Source organism: Diadema antillarum, unplaced genomic scaffold (assembly GCF_040938485.1).
Source record: "Diadema antillarum isolate AM-2024a unplaced genomic scaffold, OU_Dant_1.0 seq00001863_RagTag, whole genome shotgun sequence".
NCBI lineage: Eukaryota > Metazoa > Echinodermata > Echinoidea > Diadematoida > Diadematidae > Diadema > Diadema antillarum.
In genome coordinates, this window is record NW_027272533.1 from 160,971 (window position 1) to 177,007 (window position 16,037).

The following is a 16,037-nucleotide window of genomic DNA, read 5'->3' on the forward strand; positions in this document are numbered from 1 at the left end:
TCATTTCTTGACCGAGATGTTGGACTTGGACCGCTCCACCCTGACCTCGCTGACGGAGCCCTCTATGGTCTCGTTCCCGCCTCCCGCCTCCGAGGCAGCCGCGGCCATCTCCCTCGCCTTGGCCTCCTCCGAGAGTCTGTCGGCTTCCCGCTGGGCCTGGACCCGCTTCTCTCGCTCCTCCCGCTCCCTTTCGGCTTTCAGAAGGGCCAGCTATATACAAAGAGGCAGACAAGGCCGAAAGGCATTTTTCTTAAAGGTGCAATCCCACATTCCACAACAAGCTTGAGTCTACCTTGATAAATGGGTTGAACCTCACTGAACAGAATGGTAAAATGCTGCGAAAGTTATCATATCATCATTACAGTACCACTTCTGAATTCCACTGCATATCTCATATTGGAAAAAAATATTAGATTCATCAATTCTGCTCCAAGTCACAGAGAAATTTAAGAAAGTATGAAAATTGAGAGAGAAACTATAACTTTAACCCTCTATTAAATATACTGCAAAATCTTTGAATCACTTGTGAACTAGCAGTTATGGTAAAGATGCATTGGAAAAATCTGTAACTGAAACAGTATTATATGAAAAACAACATGAATCAAATAAAGGCAATTTTTTGTCATTGTGCTCTACCTTGTGATACACTTAAAGGGATGGTATAGTTTTTGGTTAAGATGGGGGTTCAGATTTTAACATTTTGCGAGATAATTTCAGTGTAAAAACCACTTATGAAATAAGAAAAATCATACAATTCTAAGAGGAATTCAAAGTTTGTTTGACGAAAATCAGTTTTTAAATGGCTGAATGTCATTTCAGGACTTTTTGGGTTATGTTAAGATCATCAAAGAATCGTTTCCTGCAACCCACCTGACGCTCCTCACGGACCAACGCCCGCTTGGCCTGCAACTCCTTCATGTGTTCGTGGGCGGGGAAGAGCTTGCGCAGGAGGAAGATGTTGATCTGGTGGGTCCAGAAGTTGAAACGCCTCGTGTCCTCGCTCATCTCCTCCTCCATCTCTTCCACTGCTGGGTCACACGGGGTTGGGGGGGGGGGGAGGAAAATCAATTTGAATTGTTATTCAATGACACAAAGGAAAAGAAATAGGTTGGGGTAGTCTAAAACATGAATCCCACTTCCTTAGACTTGGAAAGTGCACCTGATAAAAAAAGATGGCCTTCCAAAGGTCGCTCATCGTTGAGTCCCATCACGTAAGTCCTGTAAACTAGACCAGGTCCTTGGATCTCAGGTCATCTACTATCATACCCATCATACACAGCCTCTAAGATGTGGCGAAAGTCCAACACGCAATGGACCCAACTACACTTGTTTTGCCTGGTCTCACATTGTGTAACCCTACATCCCCAATCCAAACCCCCCTCCAACATCCTTGAGATCTCCACAATAGATCCTGGTCCAGGACTTTGACAAAGCCACCCAAATGGTTCCTGATCCACCTATCAAATGCCTTGCATGCAACTGACGAAACCACACCTCTGTTGTGTTTGGTGCCACTGTATAGCCCCCATCCCTTCCACTCCTATCTCCTCCCCTTTAATAGGTCTCAACAATAGATTCTGGCCCATGACTTTTACAAATTCCCCAGACAGTTCTTAAAACACCTGGCAAACGTCCAGCATGCAACAGACCAAGCTAAACTTCTGTTCGGTTTGGTCTCACTGTATAAGCCCCACCCTTTCCACTTCTCTCCCAACCCCTCCCCTTGAAATCTCCTGGTCCAGGACTTTGACAAAGCCACCCAAATGGTTCCTGGTCCACCTATAAAATGCCTTGCATGCAATTTGGTCTCACTGTATAACCCCCATCCCTTCCACTCTGATCCCCTTCACTTATTCTGGTCCACAACTTTTAAAAATTCCCCAAACAGTTCTTAAAAACACCTGGCAAACGTCCAGCGTGCAACAGACCCAACTAAACTTCTGTTCTGTTTGGTCTCACTGTATAAGTCCCACCCTTTCCATTTCTCTCCCAACCCCTCCCCTTGAGATCTCCAACAATAGATCCTGGTCCAGGACTTTTAAAAAGTCACCCAATTGTTCCTGGACCACCTGGTCATTGTTCGGCATGCAATAGACCCAACTACACTTCTATTCTGTCCAGTCTCACACAGTATACGCCCCAACCCCCGTTTTGCGATCTCCATTTAGATCCTGGTCCATGACTTTCAAAAACTAAGTCTCCCAACGGTTCCTGGTCCTTACCTGCTTCCTCTTCCTGCTGCTGGGCCTCCTCAGCACCCATGGAGAGCACTGACTGGAGGAGGTGGGTCTGGGTCTCCGTGGCACCGTCCACCGGTAGGCCTGCGTCCCCCGCCACCAGCGAGAAGGTTGAGGTGACCTTGGCTTCCGTTCCAGCCTCTGCGAAAAATTTTTAAAAATTGACAATTGACATAAAGTGTAGCTGTATAAACAATGTTCAATAGAGATGTGTAGTTTAGAATAGTACTGAGCATAAAATCATATCCAAGAGGATGGTACACATTATGTACTTATGATGATGTACTAATCATGATGATGCTGATAATGATACAAACAGAGTTAATCACACTAATAATGACAATGTCAATGGTAAGATGATGATGATGATGATGATGATGATGATGATGATGATGATGATGATGAAACAACATTTATATAGCACCATTTATCTGTAGAAACATTCAAAGGCAGCTGGCTCCCACAATGATAATGGTGATAACAATGATAAGGATACTAATCATAATCATGCAGTGTAATTGCCATTGTCATAATACTCATAATTGCAATAGCAGTCAAACTTGTAATCATAATCACAATCACAATCCTACTCATAATTGTTACTGTCATCATAATTGTAATCATAACCATGATTATAATAATAAACATGATCATAATATCAATGATAACATTGATAATACTAAAAATGCTGTTGATAATGATCACGTTGAAGGATATACGACCTATGTTCATGTAGGCAACAACATTTTAACAGCAGACAGACAGGGAACAATGTGTGTGTATCAGTATCTCATCAAACTTGAATCTGCAGTTGTACATTAAAGGTAGGGGATACCTTTTACAGACCTCCCAAAATGCAGCAAAACATTAAGTATGAACCTCAGGGGACTTGCTTAGGCCACTGCTTAGAAATTTGGAAGTCAACAGTTATCTAAAATTTGAATAATGCACAAAACTCAACTACTCAGTAGTTCTGTGTGTCAGCCACACTTAAGCTTTTTTGTTGCATTCTTCTGTATTTGTGATCTATAAACACAAATCTAAAAGTACAAGAGCTGATGTAATAACATATAGAGTGTGTGGTAAGAATGTATATAGAAATGTTTGTAAGTGTTGATGAACTATCTTCACAAAATATACATGATGGACACACATGCAGTACATGGGTCTGCAAAGGTAGCCTAGTAATGTACTGGAATTTACGGTGAGCCCCGAAAACAATTCAATTCAAAATCTAACCGTCAAAAAAACGTACTAAATGTTACCTTCCACTTTCAATACTTTATGGGAGTTTCTAAAATGATATTCTCTTCAACATACCACTGTATTTATACAACTCTTCATTTAAGGCGTGCAAATGGGATTCCCTACCTTTAAGCACATTCTTTCATGCTTGATGGTCACATGAATCTAGCAGAGGATTTTGCTCACCTGACTTTGACGGTTTTATCGGCTCGCCGACGGTGGTACTGCCCTCTGGGACATTCTCCGTGTGTAGACTCAGAGTCGCTACGATCGATCCAGGCTTCTGCAGAAATCAGACACATGTCAAAGAGTTGCACATTGGATTGACTGCCGAGCTCAATCAAACCTCTCCCCCCACCCTAACATGAGGTATCTTAGTGGAAGGCAAGTTGATATATATGTTTTTTTTTTACAGGACTTTTGAAATTAATGAGAGATTCCCGTGCATAGGGCGATGCTACCATCAATCTCGAAATAATTGATCTTGAACAATTTTACGTGCTACATGCCAACTCCACTTCAACTGCTATTCTGAGTACTTACAATACAATTGTGAAAGTGCAAACTTTTGAATAATTGATTTCATCACTCTAGGCCTATTTCAGTGAACTTTACTCATTCATTACCTTGTAGATCAGAGAAAATTGCATACACTGAACAACTTTTCTGCATCATTATATTTGTGCAAGTTCAGTCGAATGTTAATTTCAGATAAGATCTTCAAACGGCAAGATATTCCGTGTTTGCAGCAATGGAAGAAAAACAGAAGAAATGGAAAAAGGATAGCCTACCTCAACCTTGGCTTCAGACGCCTTCCTTGCTACCTCTGAGGACGACATGGCTCTGGGGCCTGGTGAACCAAAGTTTGAAGTTCGTGGTGAACCCGGGCCTGTATTAACCGGGTCATCTACATCATCATTCGGCTGTGAGGTCAGAAGTTAAGTGAGAATGTCGTGTCAATGTCAAAAGGGAGAGGTGCCACACTATGTGGCCTAGAAACACGGCATAAGTTAAGACACTTTGTCCTCCTTAAATCTGTTTTGGGGGGTTAACTGGAACCATGAGCATTAATTCTGACAGACATAATCCTATGACAAGGTGCATTAAGTAATCATTTTTAGAGGATGCTAAGAGTGTTATCATAATCATTATCATTAGCATTAGCATTAGTATTTCTGAGGTGGCTATAAATATTATCATAATTATTTTCATTCGCAAAAGCATTACCATTATTATCGTAGTATTCACGTTTCTTGCATAATTTTCATGTGAAATATATGAAGTTATTATAAAAGCTCATTGCCAAGATTGTTATATCTTCTTGCTGTTTCTCTCTAGGCTGTCATAGGTTAAAGAAGCCAATAATCATTTCATCATTAATGTCATTATCATCATCAATTATTATCAATGTCAATACCACAATTATCACCATCATTAACACTCTCATCATCCTAATCACCATGACTACTGTTGTATCTCTATCAATTTCGATAATCAAAATTACTACCATCATTATAACTCTAAATAAGTCAAACTTATCATCTTTTTCATAGTCATCATTATCATTATCGATATCATTACCAGTATGATTATCAATATCACTAGCATTGCCATTATTATCATTAATGTCATGCACAATTCTAAATCAATAATACAATTACTAGCATGATTTTCACTGTCACTGCCCTTATCATTATCATTAATTTCATAATCAGAATTGCGACTATGACAATCATCATCATCACCTTATCATTATTGCATTGGATACCACCACTATAATACTTAGTGGCCCTCTGTTGTAGTTGTTGTTTTTGTTTTGTTTGTTTTGTTTTTGATTTATCTTAATCTGCTGGACTCACATGACTGGTCCTTGAGGTGGAGGGGTGTGTGGTGGAGCTGTAGCTGGTGTGGGTGTGGTGAGAGATGACCGTACTGGGTCTGGGCGTGGCCGGGTCCTTGATGACCTCCTCCGTCACGAAGTACATGGCGCAGCCGATGACAGCCTCGAAGAAGTCAAGGAAGGTCATCTGTACAGGACACAACGACATTGTCAATTTCATCACCCACATACGTATTTTGGCATGTTGTGCAATGTTTGTCAATATCTCACAAAGCCATCAAATGCTGTAGAGACCAGAAATTTTCGCCTGCATGAAACTTTTGCAACTTCTGCGAGAGGCCAAAATTTGCGAAAATAAAATGCACGCAAAAGGTTTTGTCTACACAATGCACTGAATGCCAATGACAATTCACAGAAGTTTCATGCCGCGAAAAAGGTAATCGGCATCAATAAGCAAAAGTTTCACACCACAAATGTTTTTGATTTTACAGTAGTCACTGCTGTTATGGCACAAGAAAAGAACGCTTTAATAGTAAATTCCAAGACATTTCAAGACAGTAGCAGTGACTACAAACATAAAACATGTTCAAAGTGTGTAACTAAACAGAAAACAGGAACTCACAATAGCACTATTCTTCAGGACTATAACACCTGAATATTGCTTGCCAAGAGCTCATTCACTTCCCAACTTTCACCGGGTACAGGGGAAACTCGGTATAACGAACACTGCTATAACGAGATATCGGTTATAACGAGGAAATTTTCCCGGTCCCAAATTTCCTTCCACACAAGTCTATGTAAAATGCTACTCTTATAGCGAGATCGGCTATAACGAAATAACTGCTATAACGAGATAAATTTTGTGACTTCCAAACAAAGAAAAACATAGTCAATCAAACCTGCTATAGCGAGGTAAAGCAAAATGCCTTCGGTAAAGCATTCGCCTGTGCTATCATCTTCCGAGATTGTAAAGCTTGATGCGCCAAAAACTGTCTTGTACACACATAATCATTTTCTTCAGTGCACTCCAGCTAGCACTGCATGTTGTACGTGTAAGTGTGTGTGTGCGCGCACACTGATACATGCAGAAAATGTGGTGGGACGGCCATATGTATACATGACATCATCATGACGTTTAGCAGGTGTGAGGCAATCTGATGCTGTGATTGGCCTTCTACGTAGGGAATTCCCCATTTTCACACACACGCAGTCATAATGTACATACAGAATGTGTTACATACACATACAGCATTGTGCAGACCATATTCAAGCTTTCCACACAACACACACCCATACGATAACCACATACCAATCCACAGACGATCTTGATACAATCGCAAGCTATATCAATTTACAAATTCAAACATCTACAATTAATAAGAAACACATTCTTGATCAGGGGCGTCACCAGCTTTTTTTCAAGGGGGGTGCGTTTTGACACTAAATGTAACGAGATTTTGGGATTTTTGGACAGACATTTGGAAAATAGAAAGCTCTCAATCCCTAGACTTTTATTGTTTTTTGAGGGAAACCAAGCGGGGAAAGGGCACTGGCGTAGCTAGGATTTCATCTTGGGGGGGGGTTAGTATGGGAGGGAGCGAGCAAGGGGGGGGGGGGAGGGTGTGGAAGTGCCTGTTGTCCCCCCCCCTCCTCCCACGGTGAGAACTTTTTGCATTTTGATGTTGTAAATAGTGCAATTTGATGCAGACTTTTTGCGTGTTTTTATCGACTTGAAACAGTCCCACTTGTTTAAGGTAGCAGTACATTTTGATGGAAATTCTTCTTGAACAATGTGTCTATAAACTATATCTTTTCAATAAACTTCTTGTATTGATTCTTACACTGATGTCATGAACGCGACCGAGCCCGAGCAAGCGGAGCGAGAGAGGGGGGAAGGTGTGGGAGGGGGCACTGGCGTAGCCAGGGGGGGGGGGGGGGCGATGGGGGCGATCGCCCCCCCCCCCCCCTAAGATTTGGACTGGGGATTTGGGAGGCGGAAAAAAAGATGCGTGTATACTGTATATGCATGCACATGAAGCGGGTCTCCTTTGCAACCTTTCATCAAATAAGATATTTTTTGAATATTTCACTCAAAGTGTGCACCAGATCGTTGAATTTCAATTCAAAATATGCAAAATCTCTCGTGCTTGGGAGGGGGATACCCCCTCCCAAACCCTCCCTCTCTGTGCCTCTTTCCCTAGCTTAGTACACTTTTTAGATTTACAGAAAATTATGAATAATTCTGAGTGCACAAGACTTATCACTTATATTCCGAAAACTCAAGGTTCCCTCATGTATAAGGGGAATTTCCCCTTTTAATCGACTTTTTCCTCCCTCAGCCCCCCCCCCCCCCCCCCCCTAATCAGTTTTGTGTGTGTGTGTGTGTGTGATTTCCCAAATGTTGATTCCATCAAAAATGCGTAGATGAGATATCTCAATTTCAACCTTAAAAAGGCAAAAGCTCGATCGGAAGGGAAGGGTGGGGATAACACTCGCCCACGCCTTCTCCCTGCTCCCCCGCCCCTCCCCCCTTCCACCATGCATAGAAGTATAGACTGTGGCTATATACCCAGATCGCTTTATTTCAATTCTAAAAACGCAAAAGCTCCGCGAGCGGGAGGAGGAATCCCCCTTCCTCTATATACCTCACTAGACTTTATACATACACACAGATGGTGCACATTCGGCATAAGAGCTAAATTCCGTGATTTTATCACTTCGATGAAAAAGTATTGCACCAAAAATTTGCAACAGATCGCTGAATTTCAGGTCTGAAAACGCAAAATCACCTTCGTGTGGGAGGGGATATACCGGCCCTATGAGTTCTACACCCTCGTGTGCATGCTTTTTCTGTTTGACTGCTGAACAGACGGTGTTCATGATATTCAGTGTAAGAATTAATACAAGAAGATTATTTAAATGATACCATTTTATAGGCAAGTTGTTCAATAATAATATACACTAAATTATACTGCAACTTTAAACAAGTGGGACTGTTTCATCACGTTAAAATACGCAAAAAACATGCATCAAATTGCACCATTTGCAACATCAAAATGCAAAAAGTTCTCACCGTGGGAGGGGGTACACCCCCCTCCCACACCCTCCCCTCCCCCCTCGCTCTCTCCGCTCTCTCGGGTTCAGTCGCGTTCATGATATTCAGTGAAAAGAAGTAATACAAGAAGCGTATTTAAATGATAGCATTTTATAGGCAAATTGTTCAATGATAATCTACATCAAAATATACTGCAACCTCAAACAAGTGGGACTGTTTCACGTCGATAAAATGCGCAAAAACATGCATCAAATTGCACCATTTACAACATCGAAATGCAAAAAGTTCTCACCGTGGGAGGGGGGACACCCCCTCCCTTCCCCCCTCGCTCGCTCTGCTCGCTCAGGTTCAGTCACGTTCATGATATTCAGTGAAAAGAATTGATACAAGAAGTGTATTTAAATTATACCATTATATAGGCAAATTGTTCAATGATAATCTACATCAAAATATACTGCAACCTTAACCCTAACCAGGCCGGGCTTTTTTGGGTGTTCTGTGGCCGGGGAGGGGTTGATTCAACCCCCCCCCCCCAAGATCTCGGCCGTCGATTGCGCAATCGCCATGAAATTTGGCACGTGCATTACCTGCGGCGTAATCTACCAAGCTATACAAAAAGAAATGGAACTTTTCGTCATAATAATTAATTATGCTAATATATGCATAAAATCATACATTTTGCTCTAAATCAGAAATTAAAGCTCCTAAAATCCTAATTTTTGGTGAAAACATTCTGTGTAGCATTCCTAACAATGTACTTGATAAAAAAATTTGGTATCAAAATCAATTTCTGATGTATTCTATTATTTTATGAATTTCTTATGTATTTCCTTGTTTTTTCGAATTTTGTTTTATCATTTTTTTTTTCGCAAAATTTATGACAGAACCTATATCAAGCATAATCATGCTAGAATTAATTAGTTTCAGCCTATAAAAGTGAAAATAATCATATCTTTATGAATAAGAAGAGAAAACTCCATTTGCATAGACTTTATACACAAAATCACGTTTTTGAGCCATTTTCGGTCTGACAGGCATGTATAAAACGTTATGCAGCGTCGTAACGGTATGTGCGAGACTTGAAAGTAAAAAGTCAGCGAACGGCGCGGTCAAAAAATTTCGCGCGGCGGAGTAGTCGCGAAAAACGTCGAGGGGGGGGGTTGATTCAACCCCCCCCCCCCCCGGCCTTTTTAGGGTTAAACAAGTGGGACTGTTTCAACTCTTTAAAACACGCAAAAACATGCATCAAATTGCACCATTTGCAACATCAAAATGCAAAAAGTTCTTACCGTGGGAGGGGGACACCCCCTCCCACACCCTCCCCTCCCCCTTCACTCGCTCCACTCGCTCAGGTTCAGTCGCGTTCATGATATTCAGTGAAAAGAATTAATACAAGAAGTGTATTTAACGTACACCATTTTATATGCAAATTGTTCAATAATAATCTACACTAAAATATACTGCTACCTTAAACAAGTGGGACTGTTTCACGTCGATAAAACGCGCAAAAACATGCATCTAATTGCACCATTTGCAACATCAAAATGCAAAAAGTTCTTACCGTGGGAGGGGGACACCCCCTCCCACACCCTCCCCTCCCCCTTCACTCGCTCCGCTCTCTCGGGTTCAGTCGCGTTCATGATATTCAGTGAAAAGAGTTAATACAAGAAGTGTATTTAACTTATAGCATTTTAAAGGCAAATTGTTCAATAATAATCTACATCAAAATGAACTGCTACCTTAAACAAGTGGGACTGTTTCACGTCGATATAACGCGCAAAAACATGCATCAAATTGCACCATTTACAACATCAGAATGCAAAAAATTCTTACCGTGGGAGGGGGGACACCCCCTCCCACACCCTCCCCTCCCCCCTCGCTCGCTCCGCTCGCTCGGGTTCAGTCGCGTTCATGATATTCAGTGAAAAGAAGTAATACAAGAAGTGTATTTAAATTATACCATATTATAGGCAAATTATTCAATGATAATCTACATCAAAATATACTGCAACTTTAAACAAGTGGGACTGTTTCAACTCGTTAAAACGCGCAAAAACATGCATCAAATTGCACCATTTGCAACATCAAAATGCAAAAAGTTCTCACCGTGGGAGGGGGACACCCCCCTCCCACACCCTCCCCTCCCCCTTCACTCGCTCCGCTCTCTCGGGTTCAGTCGCGTTCATGATATTCAGTGAAAAGAGTTAATACAAGAAGTGTATTTAACTTATAGAATTTAAAAGGCAAATTGTTCAATAATAATCTACATCAAAATAAACTGCTACCTTAAACAAGTGGGACTGTTTCACGTCGATATAACGCGCAAAAACATGCATCAAATTGCACCATTTACAACATCAGAATGCAAAAAATTCTTACCGTGGGAGGGGGGACACCCCCTCCCACACCCCCCCCCACACCCTCCCCCCCCCCCTCCGCAGACTAACCGCCCCCCCCCCCCCCCCTAAGATGAAATCCTGGCTACGCCGTTGGGAGGGGGCCAACCCCATCCCACGGTTAGAGCTGAAATTGCATTTTGATGTTGTAAATGGTGCAATTTGATACATGTTTTGCTTGTTTTATCGACTTGAAACAGTCCTACTTGTTTAAGGTAGCAGTATTATTTTTGATATAGATTATTATTGAACAATTTGCATATAAAATAGTATCATCCAAATAAACTTCCTGAAGAGTGAGCGAGGGGGAGGATGTGGGAGGGAGTGTCCCCCTCCCACCGTGAGCACTTTTTGCATTTTGATGTTTGTAGATAGTGCAATTTGATGCAAGTTTTTTGCGTGTTTTATCGACTTGAAACAGTCCCACTTGTTTAAGGTATCAGTACATTTTGAAGTAAATTGTTATTGAACAATTTGCCTATAAATGTTATAATTTAAATAAACTTCTAGTAATAATTCTTACACTGATGTCATGAACGCGACCGAGCCCGAGCAAGCGGAACGAGCAAGGGGGGGAGGTTGTGGGACGGGGGGTTGTCCCCCTATAAATGGATTATGGAATGACGGTGTGAAACGACAAATTACTGGCAGCAATATCAGGAGAATGGCAAAACGACTACATGCGAGCGAGCGGATGCGAGCAAGCTTGAAAATTTTGACATTTTACAGTGAAAAAACCCCTGCCGTTTGTAGCTATATTTTTTTCGCTTTGGAATTTAAGGGGGGGGGCGCATCGGGCGCAACTGCTGGCAATTACTGGCAGCAATATTAGGAGAGCATAACGATTACATGCGAGCGAGCGGAACGAGCGAGCTTGAAAATTTTACATTTTACAGTCCCAAAACTGCCGTTCTTAGCCATATTTTTCGCTTTGGAAATTAAGGAGGGGGGGGGGGGGGGGCACCGGGCGGAACTGCTGGCAATTACTGGCAGCAACATCAAGTGAATTGCATAACGACTAAATGCGAGCGAGCGAAGAGAGCGAGCTTGAAAATTGTGACACTTTACAGTCCAAAAGCTGCAGTTTGAAGCTATATCTTTTTTTTTGCTTTCGAAATTAAGGAGGGCGCACCCGGGCGCAACTGCTGGCAAATTACTGGCAGCAAGATCAGGAGAATTTAGATGCGAGCGAGCGGAGCGAGTGAGCTTGAAAATTGTGACATTTTACAGTCCCCAAAACTGCCGTTTGTAGCTATATTTATTCGCTGTGGAAATTAAGGGGGGAGGCGCACCGGGCCGCAACTGCTGGCAATTACTGGCAGCAACTTCAGGAGAATGGCATTACGACTAAATGCGAGCGAGCGAAGCGAGCGAGCTTGAAAATTTTGATATTTTACAGTCCAAAAACTGCCGTTTGAAGCTATATTTTTTTCGCTTTGGAAATTAAGAGGGGGGGGGGGGGCGCCGGGGCGCCCCTCCCCCTGGATCCGCCACTGGTAGTCAAGGGTGTCGGTTTATGTTCATGACCGGGGAGGTATGACTAGCGAAGGGGTGGCGTCGAAGTGACCAAGCGGGGGAAGGATGTCCAAAATCTGCACTTTAGAGCATCCCCTAATTGTGCGTGTTTGTTTGTGTCTGTATATTATATATATGGAAAAGTTAGGAATTAGCCCAGGTCAAGTCTTTTTATTGGCAATGCAAGACATTTTTATACAGACTAATATGTGAAGCAACACTGCAAAATCAATGATCTAGCTTTGATATAACGAAGCGTAAGGTACAAAGGTGTATATTCTACATCACATTGCACAACATTGTAGCGATTCTCTTTGCCGTTCGGATGTTCTGAGTACACTGCGCACATCCTGCTTATATGCAGAATGCCAACCAGGAATCACTCTGAATCACAATCTTTTGTCGGGTCCGGGCTTTTTGAACAATGTTTCACACTGTATACCTATTTAATTATGGTTAAAAGAAATCATAGAAAAATATCTTATTTCTTGATCACCCTTTCATTCAAAAGCAGTTTACCAACCCTTGAATTACAATTTTGGTAAGTCTTTTATTTTTACCAGCGGATGGGGGTGGGGGGGGGGGTGGGGGGGGCACCACCCCCCCCCCCCCCCCCCCCCCCCCCCCCCCCCCCCCCTCCGTAGTTACGCCACTGCTTTTGGGTGAAATGATTAGACAGATTTCTATAACAAAAAAGCAAGAAAATCTTTTCATCGCGGGAATTATGATTATGTGGGGTGGGGCAAATGGTGCGCTTGCCTTCCAATATTTTTATGGGGGCAACATTTTTGTTTTCTTTCAAAAGCAAGAAAATCTTCTCATTTCGGGAATTATTAATTATGGGGAGGGGGGCAAAATCAAAATATGCTTGCCCCTCCAATATTTTTATGGGGGTAACTTTTTGTGTTTCTGTCTACAACAAAAAAGGGTAAGAAAATCTTCTCGTCTCTGGAATTATGGGGGGGGGGGGGTGGGCAAAATGATATGCTTGCCCCTCCACTTTTTTTTTTTTTTTAATGAGGCTAACATAAGGCTCACTCTTGGGCTGACAATATGGATTGGTCAGAAGTAACGTACATAGACCCTACATACTTGTAAGTAGCACACGTACATGCAAACGTGTACGCGCTCCGTATCGTACGGATGTACAGTATGGTCGATAAATAGTAAACACTGTATAGAATACTAGTAGATATGTATAAAATCAGTGCTGCCAGAACCAGGGGTGCGAATTGCTTTTGCCCACGATTTTTTTTTTTTGGTTTTTTTTTTTTTGTTCCTGGTGCAAAATAAAAAAAAAAAAGAATAGAAAAGAATAATTATTTAGCGTCCGGCGTTGAGGTCGCTCGCAGAATGGAAGTTTTTTTTTCTTTTTCTTTTCTTTTTTTTTTTAGGATCTGAAGGGGGGTGCGTTCGCACCCAACGCACCCCCCCTGGTGACGCCCATGTTGATACATAATGTATTGGATTTCCTTGGCGAAAAACATCTTCTTACCCATAAAGGTGAGTAATTCCCTCACACACAATATCAAGTTATCACAATATTGATTGAAATATGATGGGTAGTCCCACATGTGCAAATTAATGTTTTCATGTTATGCTTTCTTTTATGCCTACTGATATAACGAGATATCGGCTATAACGAGGAAAATGACTCGGTCCCGACCATCTCGTTATATCGAGTTTCCACTGTATATGCTTTTCTGTCACATTCATAGCTACATGACTGAAATTTGTTGGCATATTATGAAGATTCACTAATCTTCGATCCATAGCATTAGGATCATTTCATGAAGTGATGGTCTTCGAGTAAATACACATACATCTCAGAACAGTTCCCATTCACAAAGCTGCCGACTAATCTTTGGATCAGCAGTTTTTGCAAACATGCTACTATATATACAAAATATTTTGTGAGGTTTTTATTTTCGTGAATTTCGCGAGTCAGGTGCAATTCACGAATTTACAGACACGCGAAAATATTGACTATGATCCCGACATGAATATGACGTGCACACATACATTTCTCCATTCACTACCATACTCCCTGATCACGAATTGAACCACTCACAAAATGGTCGGGAAGTCCCAATTCGCGAAAATTTAGACTTGCTATTATATGGCATGTACAGTGTGTTTCTCTACGAATTCACAGATACAGGTACCTATGTGCAGACTATGATATGATTATTCCCTGAAGTCCATTTGCTCTTTCACGATCACAAAGAATTTCAAGAGGACGTGGATCTCATTATAAAATTTTGGGAGAACACATCAAAAAGCCTCCGGACTGTTTTTGCCACCTTAAACCTCACCTCTAGTTCCAGGTTGCAGTCGTGGGAGTCGTACGCCGCCGGGTCATCGCACGATAGGATCTCCAAGATCCGCTTCGCGGTCAGGTTGTCGTTGACCAGGCCGTAGTCGTTCATTGTGTGCAGGAAGTCACGCATCTTGAGGGTCTGCTCGTAGGGCGGATACTGTGGAATTAAAAAAATTGTGACATTTATGAATGAATCCTTTTGCTTACTGGGAATATGAGATGTCCCGTTGTTCTGCTGAATTCTTCATCAGAAACATGAAAATCTTCTTCAGCAAATCACTTGTGCACATTAGCTGCATCTACAGACTGCAGTTCACACCCTACGAACTGTGTCTGTGTTTTGAAATATCAACCACAGTCTGGTGCATGTAACCACTGCAAAGCATTAAAAGATCTGATCCGACAGCAGATTGGGGAACCTGCTCTTACAAACGACAAGAGGAAATTTTGTCATTCTAACTCATGATAATGGGACAAAAAAATTGCATTAGTCAGTGAGCTTTGAGCCTCGTACTGCATGTCATGGTACATCTCTATATCACAACTTCTTCAAGGTGTCAACACGTGCAACTTCCATGAATATCACAACATGAAGTGATTTCCCACACCATGCATGTTCTGAGGCTGATATTATAATGAGAATCTTTGATAGATAATTGGTCTCAGAACCATGAAGTTGACAAAGACCTCATAAAGATGCATAGACCCGGTTTAGCAGAGTCGGGGAAATGTGTCTAAGTGCAAGCACTAAAGAGGAGTCCTCACGTAGGTGTCTGCAGTAAACTTGCGCCGTCCTTCCACATATGCATTTGACTAAACCACCGGTCTATGTGCCTTTAGACAACACCAGGTAGGTGTAACAAGGTACCTTGTTTTGACTGCATATCGCCTGGTACACCTCATAACACCTATCCATGTAGCCCAGGGCGTTGACGGCGTGGCGTTCATCAAAGAGGAAATTCCCCTGCACATCACAGGCGAAGGGGACGATGTTCTCCGTGATGGTCCTAGAGAGGCACCAGGCTAGCATGGGACCGCATCCAGGTCTGAAAAAGAGTGTCGCCATGACAACAAGATGCGAGCAGGGATGACGTCAACTGCAATTTTGTGATATCCACAATGAGATTCAGCGGGAAAGATGTGGTCAATCACTACGAGTTGCCATCACATGTTCACACAAATATAGATGAAGATGAAGATTAAAATTCAAATTAAGATAAAGATTAAACTTTAAAGTAGGGGCATAGAAGTGATTGCCCTCTGACAAAACACAGGAGAGATGTATGGCTTTCGAGCGATCAGAGAGCATTAGGGTTATGATTAAGGGGATGGTATAGTTTTGGTTGACATGGGGATTCAGGTTTTTAACTGTTTGCAAGATAATAAGAACTTAACAACAAGAATGAAATATCAAAGAGTACTCAATTCT

The 16,037-nt window shown here is 41.9% G+C and overlaps 1 protein-coding gene across 1 annotated transcript in view; it reads right to left on the reverse strand.

The window, feature by feature from the left end:
• Nucleotides 1-16,037, reverse strand: part of LOC139712828 (radial spoke head 10 homolog B-like) — a 33,310-nt gene continuing 17,273 nt past the window's right edge. The window contains exons 11-18 of the mRNA XM_071624619.1: nt 15,477-15,654; nt 14,604-14,765; nt 5,342-5,509; nt 4,274-4,405; nt 3,669-3,765; nt 2,223-2,378; nt 871-1,025; nt 1-210 (exon numbers count right to left, since the gene is read on the reverse strand). Of these exons, the coding sequence (XP_071480720.1) occupies nt 1-210; nt 871-1,025; nt 2,223-2,378; nt 3,669-3,765; nt 4,274-4,405; nt 5,342-5,509; nt 14,604-14,765; nt 15,477-15,654 (1,258 nt within the window). The remainder of the gene's footprint in view (nt 211-870; nt 1,026-2,222; nt 2,379-3,668; nt 3,766-4,273; nt 4,406-5,341; nt 5,510-14,603; nt 14,766-15,476; nt 15,655-16,037) is intronic.